Here is a 16,554-nt window from a genome sequence, read left to right on the forward strand (position 1 = left end):
CCTAAATTGCTTTTAAGTTTTGAGTTATGTTGTATTCATTCTTCATATTATCATTGTATAAAACAGTAAATAGGTGTTTTCGGTTCACAGTGTTGCTCCTTTGTGTAACTTAAACTCACTGCGAGATGCCAAAGTTTATCTGTCAATAAGTGGCTTAGAATGATTAACTAGTAACATTAACAGAGCATGACTAATTGGCGGTTTCCTGTGACAGCGCGGCCTTGCTTAGCCAGTGGACAAGGTCATGCGACTGTGGCCAGTGCAAGTGTACCAGCGATAACTGCTGGGCTAGACTGATTGAAGGTCTCAGCATCACCACATTCTATGGTTCATTCAATTTTCTGCCACTATGGTCACTCACTTTAGCATGTTTAGGCCTGTGATTCACCGATTTCTGGTTTCAGAGCGAGTTGGCGATGGTTTATTTTTATTTTATAGTGCTTTGTCCTTTCATCGGCTAAACCAGCGGGCATAGTATAGTCAGCTGTGTGTAAGGAACGGCACATGTGTCTGAGAGTTTGGTCAGGCTGGACACGGACAGACTATTATCAAGCTTCGTTATGCTAAAGTCCAACATGCAACGACTGAAAGGTCCAAAGTTCAGTTCAGCTGTCTGCAGCCAGGCTGCTGTCCAGCTGTGCCAAAGCTTCCACATTGAGAAACAGTGACAGAATATGATAACTGCTCACAATATATGTCAATGTAGACGGAAGAAGTGGGTCCTAATGTTTGGGTGGTTTGAAAATAGAGTGCATTGGAAAGGCTTTTGTTCCCTGGAACCCGATTTACACTTACATTAACGACTTTGCTGGAGTGCATTGTTTTATTTTGAGTAATTGTGCCACGTAGTTGTGATTGAGTAAATTCATTGCAGTATTCTGGATTTAAAAAAAGATTTAAGAGATAAATATTGCTCTGGCGGAGTATTTACATATATGTTGCGAAATATTGCGAGGACCTGCACTAACTTTTTGAAGTTTATTTACATTTTAATATTATTGTATTGCATTATGTATGAGACAAAAGGATTTTCCCTCTTAAAACAAATGATAGTCCCACTGAGGATCCCTGCAGCAGAGCTCGTGCACAGAAAATGCTGCACATTTTAATTATTCAGTCCTTTTTGTGGTCGGTTTTAATTTACTGCGTTTGAGTAAATCTTAAACTTGTGTCTGACCCTTCTGAGACGATGCTCGTTCTTTTCGCTTTATGGTCACATCCCATCTTTGACCGGAAGCACCAAGCAACTGAAACTGACCTCGACTTTCAGGGCTGAAACCCAACTGGAGAAACTGGTACGTGAGAGGCGAAGAGACGCATTTGATTGCATAAAATGTTATATGGACAGGAAACATCCCTCATATTGTACTATTTAACTGTAAAAGTTAAGGATGAGGAAATAAAGTTCAGGGCTGAATGTTCATCTGATCGAAGTGGCATCTTTTGGGACTATAATTGCGTTACTAATGCACATACCAGCCTGCTCTGTCTGTCTCTTGCTAACAGCATGTTTTGTTCCTTCTTTCATTTCACTTTATTTTCATCCTCCTCCCACGCACACACATAGAATCAGTGATACTGGCATTATTGTATTTGCACAAGCATGCAGAATAAAGGAACGCTACTAATGGATGACGGCGTGGAGCACAGGCCAGCAACAGAGCTGACTGCACATCACATAATCAAAAAGTACGTGCCTTTTAAAGAAAATTCCAAACCGTTGAGATCGGGAGGAACCGAGCAGTGATTGATGAAGGCAGCAGATCTCTGAAATATTTTGGCTCTGAAACATTTACGCAATGAAATTAAGTTGGGAAATTGGAAATCTTGCACCACTTGCACGCGGACAAGCCTTCAAAGAACTGAGAATCTCTCCATTTACACTATTAAAGCTTACATATAATGCAGTATATTGAGGATAAAAACCTGTCTTAATTATATTGTTATGACTTAATGCCTATTAACATTACTCTTTACTATTCAGCCTTTATGAAGATTAATTAGTTGGGTTTGTTTTTAATCCATGATTGGGGGGTGGCTCACATCTCTTTATTGAATTCATGGGTAGAAAGAATGGGTGGAAGGGAAAAAAGAGGAGGGATAGCTGTTAATGGCCTGACATGTAATTTGTGTTTCCATCTCTCTTTCCCACTTCCAGTCTCAGGATCTCATCTCCTCCCACATGCTCTCACATTGAGTGAGGAATCAATCCTTCTCACTCCCAGCATTTCTCCCCATCTATCTCTATTGCTCTCCTCTCCACTTCATTCTGGCCCTTCTCTACCAATTGCCTATACTTTCACGTCTCTCTAGTCCGACAGTAATTACCCCTGGCCTATGCCCATGGTGCCCCTCATTTTTCCCTATAGCTGGGGATAAAATAATGCCGTCAACATTAGACAGGATGTGCTTCGGTTTGCTTTAATACAGTCCTGCATCAGTTTGCAGAGGCTTTATATTTTAGAGCGATGCATCAGGACTATAAAGGCTCTGCCTTCCAAAGGCTTTTTAATATGAAGAGAGGACCGACACTAGAAAAAATAGACAGACTTCTGACTTAAAATGTTGGGCAGAACGTGTCTGGAACTGTAGATTGTCCCTGTGAAATAATTTCAGTTTCCTGTTTTTTCTCTTTCCTTCAACCTTCCACCCATCCTTGCATCACTGCAGTGCATTCTCCTCTCACTCCTTCTAAACAGCAAGCTGCCTTTTTGTCCTGATCTTGCTCGGCGCTCTCTTTACTGCAGTGCCGTTCCGGCTTACTGTTGCCCACGCAGACCTGCGCCATTTTGAAAAGCTGCAGCCCTTTTCTGTAATTCATAGCTTATGGGTTTGGGCTGGCAAGACGTGGATGTCTCAACGTCCTTTTATGCAGCGCTGGTTTGGATAATGAACGATGGCACCTGTGTTTTCAGTTAAATCTACAGGAAGAGGTGTAGATGATGATGTTCCTGCTGCCTCCTGACAGGATTTTGATCCACGCTGTTTAATTTCTTTTTACAATTAATTCATTTTTACTTCTAAATCTCCCCACTCTCCTGTTCACTGAATTCCCATCCTTATCTCCCCATTCTCTTTCTCAACACTCTCTCGTCCTTCATTTTATCTTCCTGCAGTACATCAGCCCCGGGCCACCATGTTAATTACACCACAGCTCTTGTTCTCCTGGCTTCTCCTGGCTTCTCTTTAGTTCTGTCACCCTCACTGTTATGGCTGCTTTGCTGCCAGTATTTTGCTAGGGTCTGCAGTCACAGTTGAAGGGAGGAGGGGGTGTGCACTGGTGCTTAGTTCAACAACAAATGGCTTTTTAGCATGGTTTGATTGACGCAGATTAGAGGTCTCGCGGTAGCGTTGCGGAGGTGGCGCTTTCCAGAGAAGCAGGTGGCATCGTCGCTGCAGTCTGAGCACGAGTGAGAGAGCGGTTTTCTGTTTGCTGTATTTACAATCTTTGGAACTGCCTTTTTTGAAGGATAAAGGCCAAAATTGTTGACAATTCTGAAGTGAAACCAAATAGTACATGCTCACAACCCCAATCTGAAAAAAATATCCATTATTTATTTTTTCATCTTGAAAAATGTCATTTCAGTTTGTTCAAATTGATGTTTAATAGCCTGACTATATTCTAATTTTTGCTTTCAGGGACATTAGGTGAGTTTGAAAGGATGTTTACTGTTATTTTTCCCCTATATATGGGCACATACAGAAGAAATGTAGTTTTGCTGCCTTCATAGTGCTAAATATAAGAAATGGTCAAATAATAGTAGTTAAAAAACACTTAAATTCACAAATATTTATGTTTTGCCTAAATGCATCAGCACTTCTTTTTGTCTAATGTCATTAAGCTTTTATAATCGATTTTTCACAATTGATTTTTCATAGACGCGTTCAAAAACAGTAAGAAAGTCTGTAACTACGGTAACTCCACAAATAATTAAAAGTCTATATTTGCCATTGTCAACATATCTATTTTGCTGAAATCTTCCAAAAACGTACTGTTTTGAGTCCTTGAGTGTTGTTTTATCCGCTCTTATTTTAAGGCCTTGAAAATCCACTCAGTCTCTGGGATAGAAAGGAGCTTGTTTAGCAAGAGTGCATTCAGAGTGCATGTCTATTCTTCACTGTTGACTTATTTATTGTTTTATGGAGGTATACAAAAGTGAAGGAACTGTAACATTATATTTTTACTGTAAATAACAGCCAGTTTGGAGGTTTCTTACTTTAGTCCCTGCTTCTCTCCGGAGTTTGTGTCACGAGGCTGTTGGTCGTTATACTCCTTTTTTAATAATCTGCGCATGGGTTCATGTACGGGTGGTTCAATCTGTGATACAGCATTCAGCATGGCCTCGATGCATGCTAGGCTTGGATGGCCCACAGCCATTTACCACCATTGACTTTTGCAGTCAGCTGCCATGGATGCTGCTGGCTGTTTTGACAATGACTTTTGCACACAAACACACATTAAATCCACACACTTGGTCGTTAAAGCTTGTTGACATTTGGAAACACTTTATCTACCGGAATTTATTACATTTATTAGATCAAATTTCTGTACAATTTAGCCTGCTATTGTTGAGCATTACAGGATGTGTGGTAAGTAAATTTATATTAATGTTGGGAACTTTAAAAATTGTTTTACCATATATGTACTTTCTTTATTGTCCATTGCTCTTGGACTGAATGGTACAGTAATATATTAATTTTAATACTTGTCCTGGACCTTGCAGAATGAGGAAAGATTTATCTTCTCTGCAACCAACAAATTGGTAAAACGGGGCTCCTACAGGCTGCTCAGATTCGGTTCTACGTGAATAAGAGGCAGGGTAATTTGCATAGACCAGCCTCCTGGCCACGCCCCCGTAACGCAGAGACATCCGGGAGTGGGCGCGTGACAGGTGAAGTGGGCGTTGACAAATGAGCTCATTAGCATTTAAAGGCGCAGGCCCACAAACGGCTGTTCTTAGTGGAGCTCTCTTGAGTGACTTTTAGACAGCTGACATTCAGGGCCACAGCTGGGTTTTAGGCAATATGTTTCAAATGGTATATTTGGACCTCAGCTACACTTACATCACTATTACCAGTTTATTAATAGTTAGAAATAATGATTCAGCCCAGTGGGTTAGATGACTCCGACTCCCAGCCCACCCCACTCTCCCAAAACCCTTTCTGCTTGCCATAAATAATAGATCAGCTTGTATTGAGGCCAAATTTGCTGAATGAACTATTCTTCTGGGCTCAAGCAACCCAGATAGTGCTGTCCTAAATCACTGGCTTAAAGCCGACAGCTGGATAGGAAGAGCACATGTTTGGACATTGGTCAACAAACTTTAAGAGTTTAGCAGGGTGATAGCATCACAGAACAACAGGTAATCAGGAGACTCTTGGACTGAAAAGGAGCAAGTCCACTACTGTATTTGAACATCTAAAATGTACATATTCTTCACATTTTTGGAAGGGAAAAAAACCCACATTGATTTTTTTTTTTTCTTTTTTTGCAAAGACAAAGCAAACAAATAAAAGCACGAAGGAGAAGGACAGAAAGTGTGTGACAGTAAAAGCAGATCAAATACGGCTGTTCTCTTTCTGTTGGGATTGATTTGAGTTTTTTTTTTTAAACCAAACTCCATTGAACAGAGGCGTCATATGTAAACCATTAAGTGACTCTTCCTCTGTAGAATCTTAATTGTCAGGTATGCTGACAATGCTTTTCAGCTGTGTTGCACTAGCATGAAGGAAAGCCAACATGTCATGTGTCACCATACATCCCCTGCCTGCCTGTTTCTTATCAATAACTACTTTCCCCTGACAGAAAATCTTCTGCTCCAGTTATTAGTGCATTTGTAGCAAGTGCTGTTACGGACCACCGTTGTGTAACTTGCTCACACTCAAATCGATACATCATACTTCGGTATCAGCTGTATGAAGGTATTATTTATTCAGGTGTTACTCTAAACTACGTACCAGTATTTCTAAAGTGTTCTTTTGATAGGAAAATATTGACCTAGACTTTTCCCAACAGTTTTTTCCAATATCTCAGCAGTCATACGTTCTATGATAAGGTTCTTATTTCTTTTGCTATACTGGGGAATTGTCCTCGTTAAAATAGTAACATATGTAATACATTTCTAAGTCAAACTGCAACTGCAAGTGTTGGGGGATGATGCTTTTTAAGTCACCAAGTTGTTTGAAAGCAAATCCATATTGGAACCTTAATTAAAAAGTGAAGAAGTGGTTAGTGATCAAACACTGAACTGCTAATGTTAATTTGATGTTGTGCAGCTTTAAAACTTTAGCAGTTTAACACATTAGAGAAGAGAACAACAGCGGGAGACACTTTAGAGCAGCCAATGGCCCCTTTCAACAATAAAAAGAGGTAGAACAGTTCCCACCCCACTCTCAAGCTCTGTTGGGAGAAGAAAAATGGCAAAACACATTCATTTTTTCCCCACACAATTACAATTTTCCTTTGAACTCAACACATTGAATGGCCTCACAGCTTTCAAAGACACTATCCCTTTTTTTCATCTTCTTTCTGTCTTGGCTTGATATTTCTTAACTCTCAGACACGTTGAGGTAAAATACTGGGCCTGTTGCTTATGAAACATGAGGTTTCTGCTATAGGTTCTGGGCACCTGAGTGGTTTCAAGTAATTATTCAACAGCAAGGTGGGCTACGTGTCTGTTACACTCCTGTCTCCTTGACTGAATCTTTCTGCAGGGAAAAGTCTGAAAGGCATGACAGTGGTCACTGAACGAAGATTGGGACATATTCTCATTTATCAATCATGTCATGTTGAACCTAAAGCAGAGATGGTGCATTTAATTAGGAGCCCCTCACACACTACAACTTACCTTGAGAATACTGAACCTCTCTTACTCCATTCGGCTCTGCGCTGTTTTCCCTCAGGCTGAAAGAGACAACCTGTTTTTTCCAGAAAGAGGAGGGTAACATTGATAAATGATTCTTCTTCTAATGCTACTCATTTGTCTCCAAGCTGCAAAACCACAACATCAACAACATTCTGATGTCATTCTGGTGCAAATAAAATGGAGAAATGTCTTTGTTGCTCTAAAGTTGAGAATATTATGTGTAATGTGGCTGCAGTTAAATGAAACCTGCTCCGAAGTTAAGGGCCAAATTGGTCCCATATTTTTGAATACAGGAACATGGGGACTACATTTTAAATAAAAAGAATCATTAAATCCTTGTAATTATTCCGAACGATTCTTCTTCTTTTTTTTACATTAGCCTTAGCACTAATGTCAGTAAAGAGCTTCCCTGTTTCTCTGCTGTATTTAAAATGTATATTTGGAAACTAGCTTAATTCAATTAAAACTGACTGGATTCATTTTGATCCCTATGTGTCAATAAAGCTGATAACAGTGGGAGCAGAAAGGTGTAATCATTTTTAAGGGAAAAGCACATTTTAATACACGTGTGGATGCCATAAGACTTGAGCTCGTGATAATAATCATTTCAGGACATCTGCTATCTGCGCCACAATCTCAAAATATGAACTTGTTAAATTTATCAGGAAAACTAGAGAAGAGGTGCGGGAACATTTAATCACCGATCTTGTAGGCTCTTGGAAGTACAGACGTGCTGTGTCTCCACCAGTATTTCCAGCCCTCTCTTCTGAGACGGTTTCCTTTTATTTACAGTTGGCCTCTTTTTTCAGTGAGTTACAGAACCTGTCTGCTCTGTGATGTGGTGTGATCCTGACTCACCGCTGGCAGGAGCAGATTCGTCGACACACTGTGTGCACATTTACACACCTGTGGCACTTGTCAAGAATCTAAAGCTAGATTTATGGTGGGCTCAAAATGATGCCATCCACCCTGTAGCTTTGAGGGCCGCCTTGGGGGGGGGGGGGGTCTTCCCTATTTTAATTGGGAAATAGGGATGCCCTTGGCAATTCCCTTCACCTGTCAAGTCAGCTCACTGATTCCAACACCTACAAGAACCTTCCATGAATAAACATGATTACAGAAAAAGTCTGAGAAGATGACCAACCCCCCCCCCCCCCACGAAATATGGATAATGCATCATGTCATTTATATATAATTATTTACATATTCATCTCACCTGTAACACAGAGTGAGAGCTTAATATTGTGCCTCTCTTTTTGATGACAGCATTGACTGGTTAGAATCAACCAGGTGTTCTGACCCCACCAGGTGGAAAACTCGCATGGGTTCGCATGGGAACAGCCGTTTCTCCCAGTGAAGCAGTGCATGCTTCAACTTGCAACTTGATGAGTGCTTGAGGAATTTTGGGGCGGGGTTAAAGCCTTTTTGTGGTGTTCCATCAGCCCTGACATCACCATAGCAACACCCCTTGTCTCCTAACCAGCTGCTGTAACCAGCCACTGTTGTTGGGGGCTCCGGATCTGGGTCTCCGATAAGTGTTAAACATAAGTAGCGTGTTGCTGTGTTTATGTTATAAGAGCAGGACTCTCATCTGCTAAAAACACCCTCAGTTTTTCCACTGCATGTTTACTTCCTGCTGTAATTAGGAAACGTCCAGTGTTTCCGAGACTAGTGTTTGTTGCCACCTTTTGTGTGACTGTGACTCTTGTTGCTTCCTCAGGTGCTGAATCACCTGAAACCATCTTGCCTCTTGTATTGCTGTTCGCTGGACCACCTGTGTGTTCCAGTGCTGCCTGTATTTACCTTGTTCACCTCATTTAGGGTACTGAGTACTGGTTACTGTAATTGGCCCTTTAAGATTGGATAGAGTCGAGCTACACAGAATATTTCATTTCAATTTTCAGTGTCCCCAAACAGCATCTAGAATGTTCTCCTCCTCCATCGGACTATTTCTGTATTTCTTGCTCTCCCACTGTTTTTATTTCATGCGTTCTCATATTTCGTGAAAGTTATGCCTATTCTCTGAAAATGAGTATTGAGCTTTTTATGATGGTCTGTTAGAAAGGACATTTTCTACTTTATTCAGTTTTTTCATGCAAATGGAAATACCTGAGTGGCATGCGCTCAACCTGGCCTTGCTGTGAAGTGGGAGACATCGGCTATTGCATTTGTCTAATTTATCTCAGGGTTAAAACAATCCCATGCAATTCCTGAGCAATTCACATGGTGCATAAGAGCAGAGGAGGTGCTCCAGGGCCTGCAGGAGGACGGCAAGGACGGAGGAAATGTCCTGTCTTTATATAAAAACACAACATACGTAGAGATGATTGGTTACAGAAACACTGATCATGTCTTTCTTCCACTTCACCTTTGTAAAGCAATATTATAAGCAGAAAGATCACTCCAAATTGTTGGCTATGAATGGCTCAGCCTTTCAGGCATTTGATGTGCTGCTCATCTGTTTTTAACTAACCTGGTTGTAAGGGTTCGGCACTTGACAGCCGAGGGAGATTTGGGATGGATTCTTAATCATTTCCTCTCTCTCTATGTAACTTAGATTGAAATTTTGTGTCACATTTTTTCCATTGTTTTGAAATCCCTCATTCCCAGCTGGGGAATGTTTTAAATTGAATGGAGTGCCTTAAACTAGAGAAAATTTGGATATTGTAAACAAGTGATGCCGAATGTTCTTTGTTTCTTACCAGGTTTTCTTGCTCTCACAGAGGGAGATTGAGGGTTTAGGTTTAGAAGCAACAATCTAAATCTCATGCACAGAACGATTCTCATATTGTTTATTGTGAAGCCGTAGCAGAGATAATTACAGTATTGCAGAAACAATTGCTGACATGTTGCTGACGTCTGATTCTCTTTCTGTATTTCCTTCAGATGCTGAATGGGTCCCCTCCAGAATGAAAGAAACTCTCTTCTAATATGATTGCAATTGTAACTGCATTCTAGAAGCTTCAGCTGGAGGGAAATCATCATCTGTAGATTTCCGTCCATCCAGGCTCATCTTGGTATTATTCATTACGGACAGCCGATTTTAAATGTTTGTGAAAGATTGTTGCACATGAGGTCTTAATTATACCATTTTTCTCTTTCTTTAGCGTCCTCTGTGTCTGTGAGTCTCCCCCCTTTGCTCAGTAGCCGTGATGTTACCCTTTTAATCAAGACCCCAGCAGTTCAGATCTTCCCTCCCCACGTTTCTCCCATCTCAAAATGACAAGTCTGAAGCGTTCTCAAACAGAACGCTCAGTTGGGGGCTCCGTATCTGCTACTGATGAGTTCTATACTCGCCGCCTCAGACTGCCTAATGGAGGGGCACCACCACCTCGCAGTGAGAGTGCACACATCTCCTCTTCCTCCACCACCGGCACCAACCCGGGCGTCCCAAAAATGGGTGTTCGAGCTCGTGTGGCTGACTGGCCCCCACGGAAAGATGGAGGAGGTGGTGGCGTTTGGCATATCACTGTGGAAACAGACTCACCCAGCTCTACTAATACCACCAGCTCCTCGGGATCAGGAAGCGGAGATAGGGAAAGACTTGTAGGAGGGGGAGGAAGTGGAGGAGGCAGTGGTAGTGGTAGCGGAGGTGGTGGTGGTGGTGGGGGAGGAGGAGGAGGAGGAGGTGGGTCTGCCGTCACAGCCCATAGCAATCTATCAGCTAAGCTGGGCCACCTGATAAGCCCACAAGACTCATCTATGCTGCGCAACATCCACAACACACTTAAGAGCAAAATTCAGAGTAAAGGAAAAGACAACCGCTTTCTGTCACCTGATGGCTATCTAGGCTCCCCTCGGAAAGGCATGAGGCGCATACGCCAGCGCAGTAACAGTGACATTACTATCAGTGAACTAGATGGCGATGGCAACGAGGGCTGGTCTTTTTCTGGGTGGACACCCATGCACCGCGAATACGGCAGCACTTCATCTATAGATAAACACGGGGTATCAGGAGAGAGCTTCTTTGACATGCTAAAGGGATACCAGTCTTCGGAGGCCCCTGATCAGCGTAGCCCAGCACCAGAGAGGCTAACCGAGCTACTGACCGTAGCCCCTGTAAAACAGGCTGCCCTGGACCTGCCAGATGGGCCTTTAGGTCCAGTCAGAGGAAGTCCTGCTAGTCGGCTAAAGGAACGAGAGAAGCAATTAAAGAGGAGGTCAAAATCAGAGACAGGTGGAGAATCAATATTCCGAAAACTGCGCAGCGTGAAGGTAGAAGGTGATACATCAAGGGCCGGTTCAGATGCTGAAGATGGAGGGAAAGGGGACGAGAGCGGTCCATCTGCCAAGCCTTGGTTATGCCAAAAAGGTTTTGCCCATTTTGATGTCCAGTCTGTACTTTTTGACCTCAATGACGTCATCCAGAGTCGGCAATCTGGATCAAAACGCAAGAACACCACTACCGGTGCCTCTGCTGCTGCTGTTGCTTCGGCTACATCCTCCCTGTCCTCCAATCAGAGCGGGATGTTCGGCTCTCCCTGTGGTTCACAAGAGGAGCTGTGTAAGGAGGGAACTGGTGGACACGGTGCCAACCCTGTCTTGGACCCTGGCGATGACAAGAGCAATGACCTTGTTCTCAGCTGCCCTTGTTTCAGAAATGAAATTGGTGGAGAAGTTGAGAGGAACATCTGTCAAGCTAAACAGGTAACCTCTGTCGCGCACATCGCCAAGTCGTTGACTTGATCGTGCTAAAGGTTAAATGCTCTCTGCTCTGCAGCAGGGCAGCATCGGTAGCGGTGGGAGTTCAAGCAATTCCTCTGGCAGCAATGATGAAGGGCCTTTGGATGCAACCCTTACTACTCACTTTACCAATGCTGGCGTGGCTGTGTTGGAAGCATCCAAGGATGGACAAAGCCAACATGCTGACAGGTCCAAAAGATACATTGTGGAACACGTCGACCTTGGAGCTTATTACTACAGGAAGTACTTCTACCTCAGAGGTAACCGGTGGTAGAATAGATTTGACATCATAAAAATGTAGCTTCATTTAACTCTAAAAAGAATTCCAATGACATAAACAAACACGTTGAGAAGGAAAAGGGTTGGTGAATGCTTCCTCATCCCTAGAACACTGGAACTACCTTGGCGTGGATGAAAACCTCGGCCCAGTGGCGGTGAGTCTGAGGAGGGAGAAGGTGGATGAACACAAGGAGCACGGCCAGCAGTACAACTACAGGGTCATCTTCAGAACGAGTGAGGTATGTTATAATGTCCTCACCTCCTCTGTATTGCACGTCATATTAAAGGGGCGATGTTTTTCCGGGATTTTTCTACCAGCGTATTTCGTGTATATTTGTTTTCCCTGTTTTGTTGCTGTTATAAATTGTCACAAATATAGCACAGTCATTTATAAGCTTTAAGATATTTTTGCTTTATCTGTTATATTTTCTTTCTGGATTGTGTTCTGTCTGGGTAGGACATTAGAAATACAGTCCAAAAAAACTGTCCCATCGCTTTCTGTTTTGAAAAATGTATTCTTAAATGATTGCATATTTAAACATATTTGCATGAACGTGTTCTACTTTCTCTTTTACTATATATAATGAGCACGTTTATTTTTGTTGTTTTTCTCCGTTGCTACATTTCCTCTTATAGACCCACAGTGAAGCATGTCCCCATTCTAAACGCCCACCTACCATCTTTTCAGTCTTTATCTGTGACGGACTGAGCCGTGCCATTTTGTAGCTGAACGAGACTGATATAGCGCCAAGGGTTCTTTTTTTTATTGAGCAGAGGAGGAAAAGCAAGGCTCTCGTTTTGAAACCCACTATGAGTAATGGTCATTCCAGTCTGTAGGGATGACGCACAACTTAGCGCCCTGCTCCCCTGCATTACTTTGCCTCTCGTGCCCCCCCCCCCCCCCGCCTGCTCTGCAATTGCTATTTTCAGAGTGAGAATCTGAACAGGTATTGATGTGCATGAGTGTGTCTGTGTAGGAGTGAGTAGCATATATAAATGTTAAATGGCGTCCACTGACACAGATAATGTCGTCTCTTCAGTGAGCCCTTTTTTTCTTTCTAAGGTTTTGATGCAACATGAAGGCATTTAGCATTATGATACACAAGATATTAATGCCTGAACATACGGAAGGCAGTTTGTCTTTTACCTGTTTTAATCTGATAAATGTATTCAGCCTAGTTGTTCTCAAACTACGGCCCTTTTTATTTATTCACCCAAACACTCTACACACTTGTGTTAGTACATAGTGGTTTCTTTACACTTTTTCTTCACCCTAGCAAAACCTAGTAGAATTGATGTTTTTTTTTTTTCTTCTTTGCAGTGTTTTCACACAGCTTTATAATGTAATTACAGATCCCAATAGCTGTTACTGCTGTAACATTGGTTATTTCTTCCTTCATCACTGTAATGCCGTATACAGCTGAATACACTCAGGGGCTCTATCCTGGAAGATGGAGTGCCTTCCACGTCCAAGCACGGCCAAGCTCGTGGCCTGCCACTCAAAGAGGTGCTGGAATACCTTGTGCCAGAGCTTAATGTCCACTGTCTGCGCCTGGCACTCAATACACCGAAGGTCACCGACCAGCTAATGAAACTAGATGAGCAAGGGGTAAGTAAATAGCAGCAAAATTCTCTCGGAACGCCTTTTTTCACCTTAGAAAGACTTTTTGAGATGATATTTGTTCCCCAAAAGTCATTGCATAAATTCTTAAATGTATAACATCTTTAATAAAAAGCAGGCATTTATCTGGTAGCAAAAATAATCAGCAATATGGTTTTTTAAAAAAAATTGTGTCTACTGGAAGATTTGACTCGCCTCATCTATACAAACACACAACTCAAAAAACATTTAGGATCCTTGATGCAATCACAAAACACACCTTAAATGTCAACACATTTACCTGGAAAATAGATCACAATCACTGCAGAACAGCCCAAATGCCACCATGAGGCTTTCTAAAAATGTCAGGATTGTCACTCTGAGGGGACTTTGACACAACTGCCTCTCCTTTTCATTGCAAAACACTCTGCTCTATCCACAGCTGAGTTTCCAGAGAAAAGTGGGGATAATGTACTGCATGGCGGGCCAGAGTAGTGAGGAAGAGATGTACAACAATGAATCTGCTGGTCCTGCACTGGAGGAATTCCTTACTCTCCTGGGGGAGAGAGTTAGACTCAAAGGTTTCACCAAGTACCGGGCCCAGCTGGACATTAAGAGTACGTGCACATTTACACTGACTCTGAACTTAAATATTATCCACAACTGCCAGCTAAATATAAATCTCGCTTTAGGAACTGTTACCCAGATAAACAAGGTACAGAACTTTTTGCCCTCTGCCAACTCTGCATAAACATCTGCTATTCTCAGTTCGTTGTCTTTCTAGCGGCAAAATCACTACTAGCTTGTATGTTGTATTTTCATGAGCCCCCCCCCACCCTGACACAATCTTGTGACTAGGTTGTTTGCAACTAGGACACTTCACTTGCACTAAATGCCTCCAGATGAACAGCTGGCTTTATATCCAGTGGCAGTTGTAGCGTTCCGGAATGTGGATTTAGCCCAACCTGCTTTTCCATCCACATTGTAGTTAATGGAGAAATTGTAGTCTTTCCAAGAAGTAGACTTTGTTGATGCTGGAGAGTCGGTTTGTGTTTTTTCACCATGACCACTACGTTCTTTGGTCTGGATTTTGGGAAAGAACTGTAGAAACTGATTGTTTTTATACGCTTACTGTCCGGAGGCTGTGGAATTTAAACTGGACTCATTTAGGATAACACATAATGTCCTAATGTGCTGTCACTTTTTCCACAAATTGAAGCCTTAAAATTCCCTTCTGATAGAATTAAATACACTAATGAAGCCCACCCCCTCTGGAATGGTTATATTTGTAGTAGGTACACTAATTAGGTTAGTTTAATTGTGGCATTTTTAAATACGCTCTGACTTCAGTTATTGAATTGAGTTAATAATTAAGAGGCACTTTGAGAGGCAAAGGCTGTGTGGAGCTCAGGGCTCTTTAGAGCTGCACTTGCATTTAGAAGGCGGGCCGAGATTTAAATGGCAGCACTTTGGAAACTATCAGAAGTACCAGTGTTATGATGTGTTTCCAGGTAGCTAAGCATAGCTACAAACGAAGGTTGTGAGTTCTCACCCAAATTATAGATACCACATCAATACTTGTTAGCACTAAACATGGTTTAACCAAGTTTAATAGTGATGCCGCTTTCGTAAAGTTGCACATCTTTGCGAAGGTCGAAAGATTCTTCAAGATTTGTGCATATTGATCTCAAATAATATAGTAATGTTTATAAATGACCAATATTTTAGGGTCTAGACTGGATAGGTTATAAACTTAAAGAGAGATTCTGTATGTGTTTCATGTTTGTTTTAAACTGTTGCGTAACCTACTTGAGTTCATCCTTCTCAGCTGATTCCACTGGAACCCACTCCTTGCATACTACTTACAAGGATTATGAAATCATGTTCCATGTGTCTACCATGCTGCCCTACACACCCAACAACAAGCAGCAGGTATGTCATGTTTTAATAGACCTTAAGTTGGCCAATAAGATATGTTTGTAGTCCTATAAATATCGTGATGCATTGAGCGTTAAATTTGTCTTCTATATGGGATCACTGTAAAATATCATGTACTGTGATACTTTCCAAAATCTTCCAGTTGCTGCGGAAGCGTCACATTGGAAACGACATCGTCACCATCGTGTTCCAAGAGCCCGGGGCGCTCCCTTTCACCCCCAAAAACATCCGCTCCCACTTCCAGCACGTCTTTGTGATCGTGCGCGCTCACAACCCCTGTTCAGACAACTGCTCCTACAGGTGAGACGCACCTTTTCCTCAGGGGAAACCTTTACTTTTATTTCTGTGTTTATACAAATAATACAGAATACACACCAAAGAAATTTTTAGGAAATGATCGGAGAAATTGCAACTCTTTAAAATGTAGTTGAGGGAATATTTTCCACCCAAACCCACAGAAGGTTTATAGGGTTATCAGCTTAGAATGACACAAGCGCCCTGCTCATGTCAAAACTGTCTACGCTGACGATACACACTTTCCCCACATGAATCCGTTTGAAACAATAACCCTCTCAACAGCCGCCTCTCCATCACAGAGTGTGGAGAGCCCTCTTTACTGCTCCCAGTTCCACCACAGACACGTGTTCAATATGATGTTTAAAAATGCCCCTTTTTAGGGAGGAGAAACCCTTCCTCTACAGTTGGACATTCTATTGTGTTTGTTTTGCCTCACACACCCACGGTGTGACTTTTCCCTTTTGCTCTTCCTGTCATGGCTGTTTTAATCCATGTTTGAGCTCCGGAGAAACGGGAATATAACATGAATCATTTTAACGATTATCAATAGTTACTGCTTTTCTTACCGCATTGGCATGGTCTTTTCATTATTTGACTTTCAATCAATCTTTATTTATATAGCGTCTTATACAATCAAAATTGTTTCAAGGCGCTTTCCAGAATCCCAGAGCCTGACCCCAGACAAGCAACAGTGGCAAGGAAAAACTCCCCTTTAACAGGAAGAAACCTTGAGCAGGACCAGGCTCATGTAGGGGGACCCTCCTGCTGATGGCCGGCTGGGTAAAGAGAGAGGAGAGGTGGGAGGACAGGTAGAGGATAGGATAGGTAGGAGAGGAGAGGGGTAGAGGAGAGGAGAGGTAGAGTGAAGGGGAGGTAGAGGAGAGGAGAAGG

General features: G+C 42.2%; 1 protein-coding gene across 4 annotated transcripts in view; it reads left to right on the top strand.

Annotated features, from left to right (window-relative positions):
• Window positions 1-16,554, top strand: part of sipa1l1 (signal-induced proliferation-associated 1 like 1) — a 44,217-nt gene that overhangs the window by 11,306 nt on the left and 16,357 nt on the right. For 3 of the 4 annotated variants that reach the window (XR_003891305.1, XM_011612207.2, XM_011612208.2), the window contains exons 3-10: window positions 9,753-9,883; window positions 9,974-11,513; window positions 11,587-11,809; window positions 11,937-12,067; window positions 13,249-13,437; window positions 13,871-14,045; window positions 15,257-15,360; window positions 15,509-15,666. Coding sequence is in view for 3 of the 4 variants with exons in the window: in XM_011612207.2 (XP_011610509.1) it covers window positions 10,086-11,513; window positions 11,587-11,809; window positions 11,937-12,067; window positions 13,249-13,437; window positions 13,871-14,045; window positions 15,257-15,360; window positions 15,509-15,666 (2,408 nt within the window). In the remaining variant the exon portion in view is untranslated. The remainder of the gene's footprint in view (window positions 1-9,752; window positions 9,884-9,973; window positions 11,514-11,586; window positions 11,810-11,936; window positions 12,068-13,248; window positions 13,438-13,870; window positions 14,046-15,256; window positions 15,361-15,508; window positions 15,667-16,554) is intronic. The other variant, XM_029849729.1, reaches the window with a different exon arrangement.

The sequence above is a fragment of the Takifugu rubripes genome, chromosome 16 (assembly GCF_901000725.2).
Source record: "Takifugu rubripes chromosome 16, fTakRub1.2, whole genome shotgun sequence".
Classification (NCBI taxonomy): domain Eukaryota; kingdom Metazoa; phylum Chordata; class Actinopteri; order Tetraodontiformes; family Tetraodontidae; genus Takifugu; species Takifugu rubripes.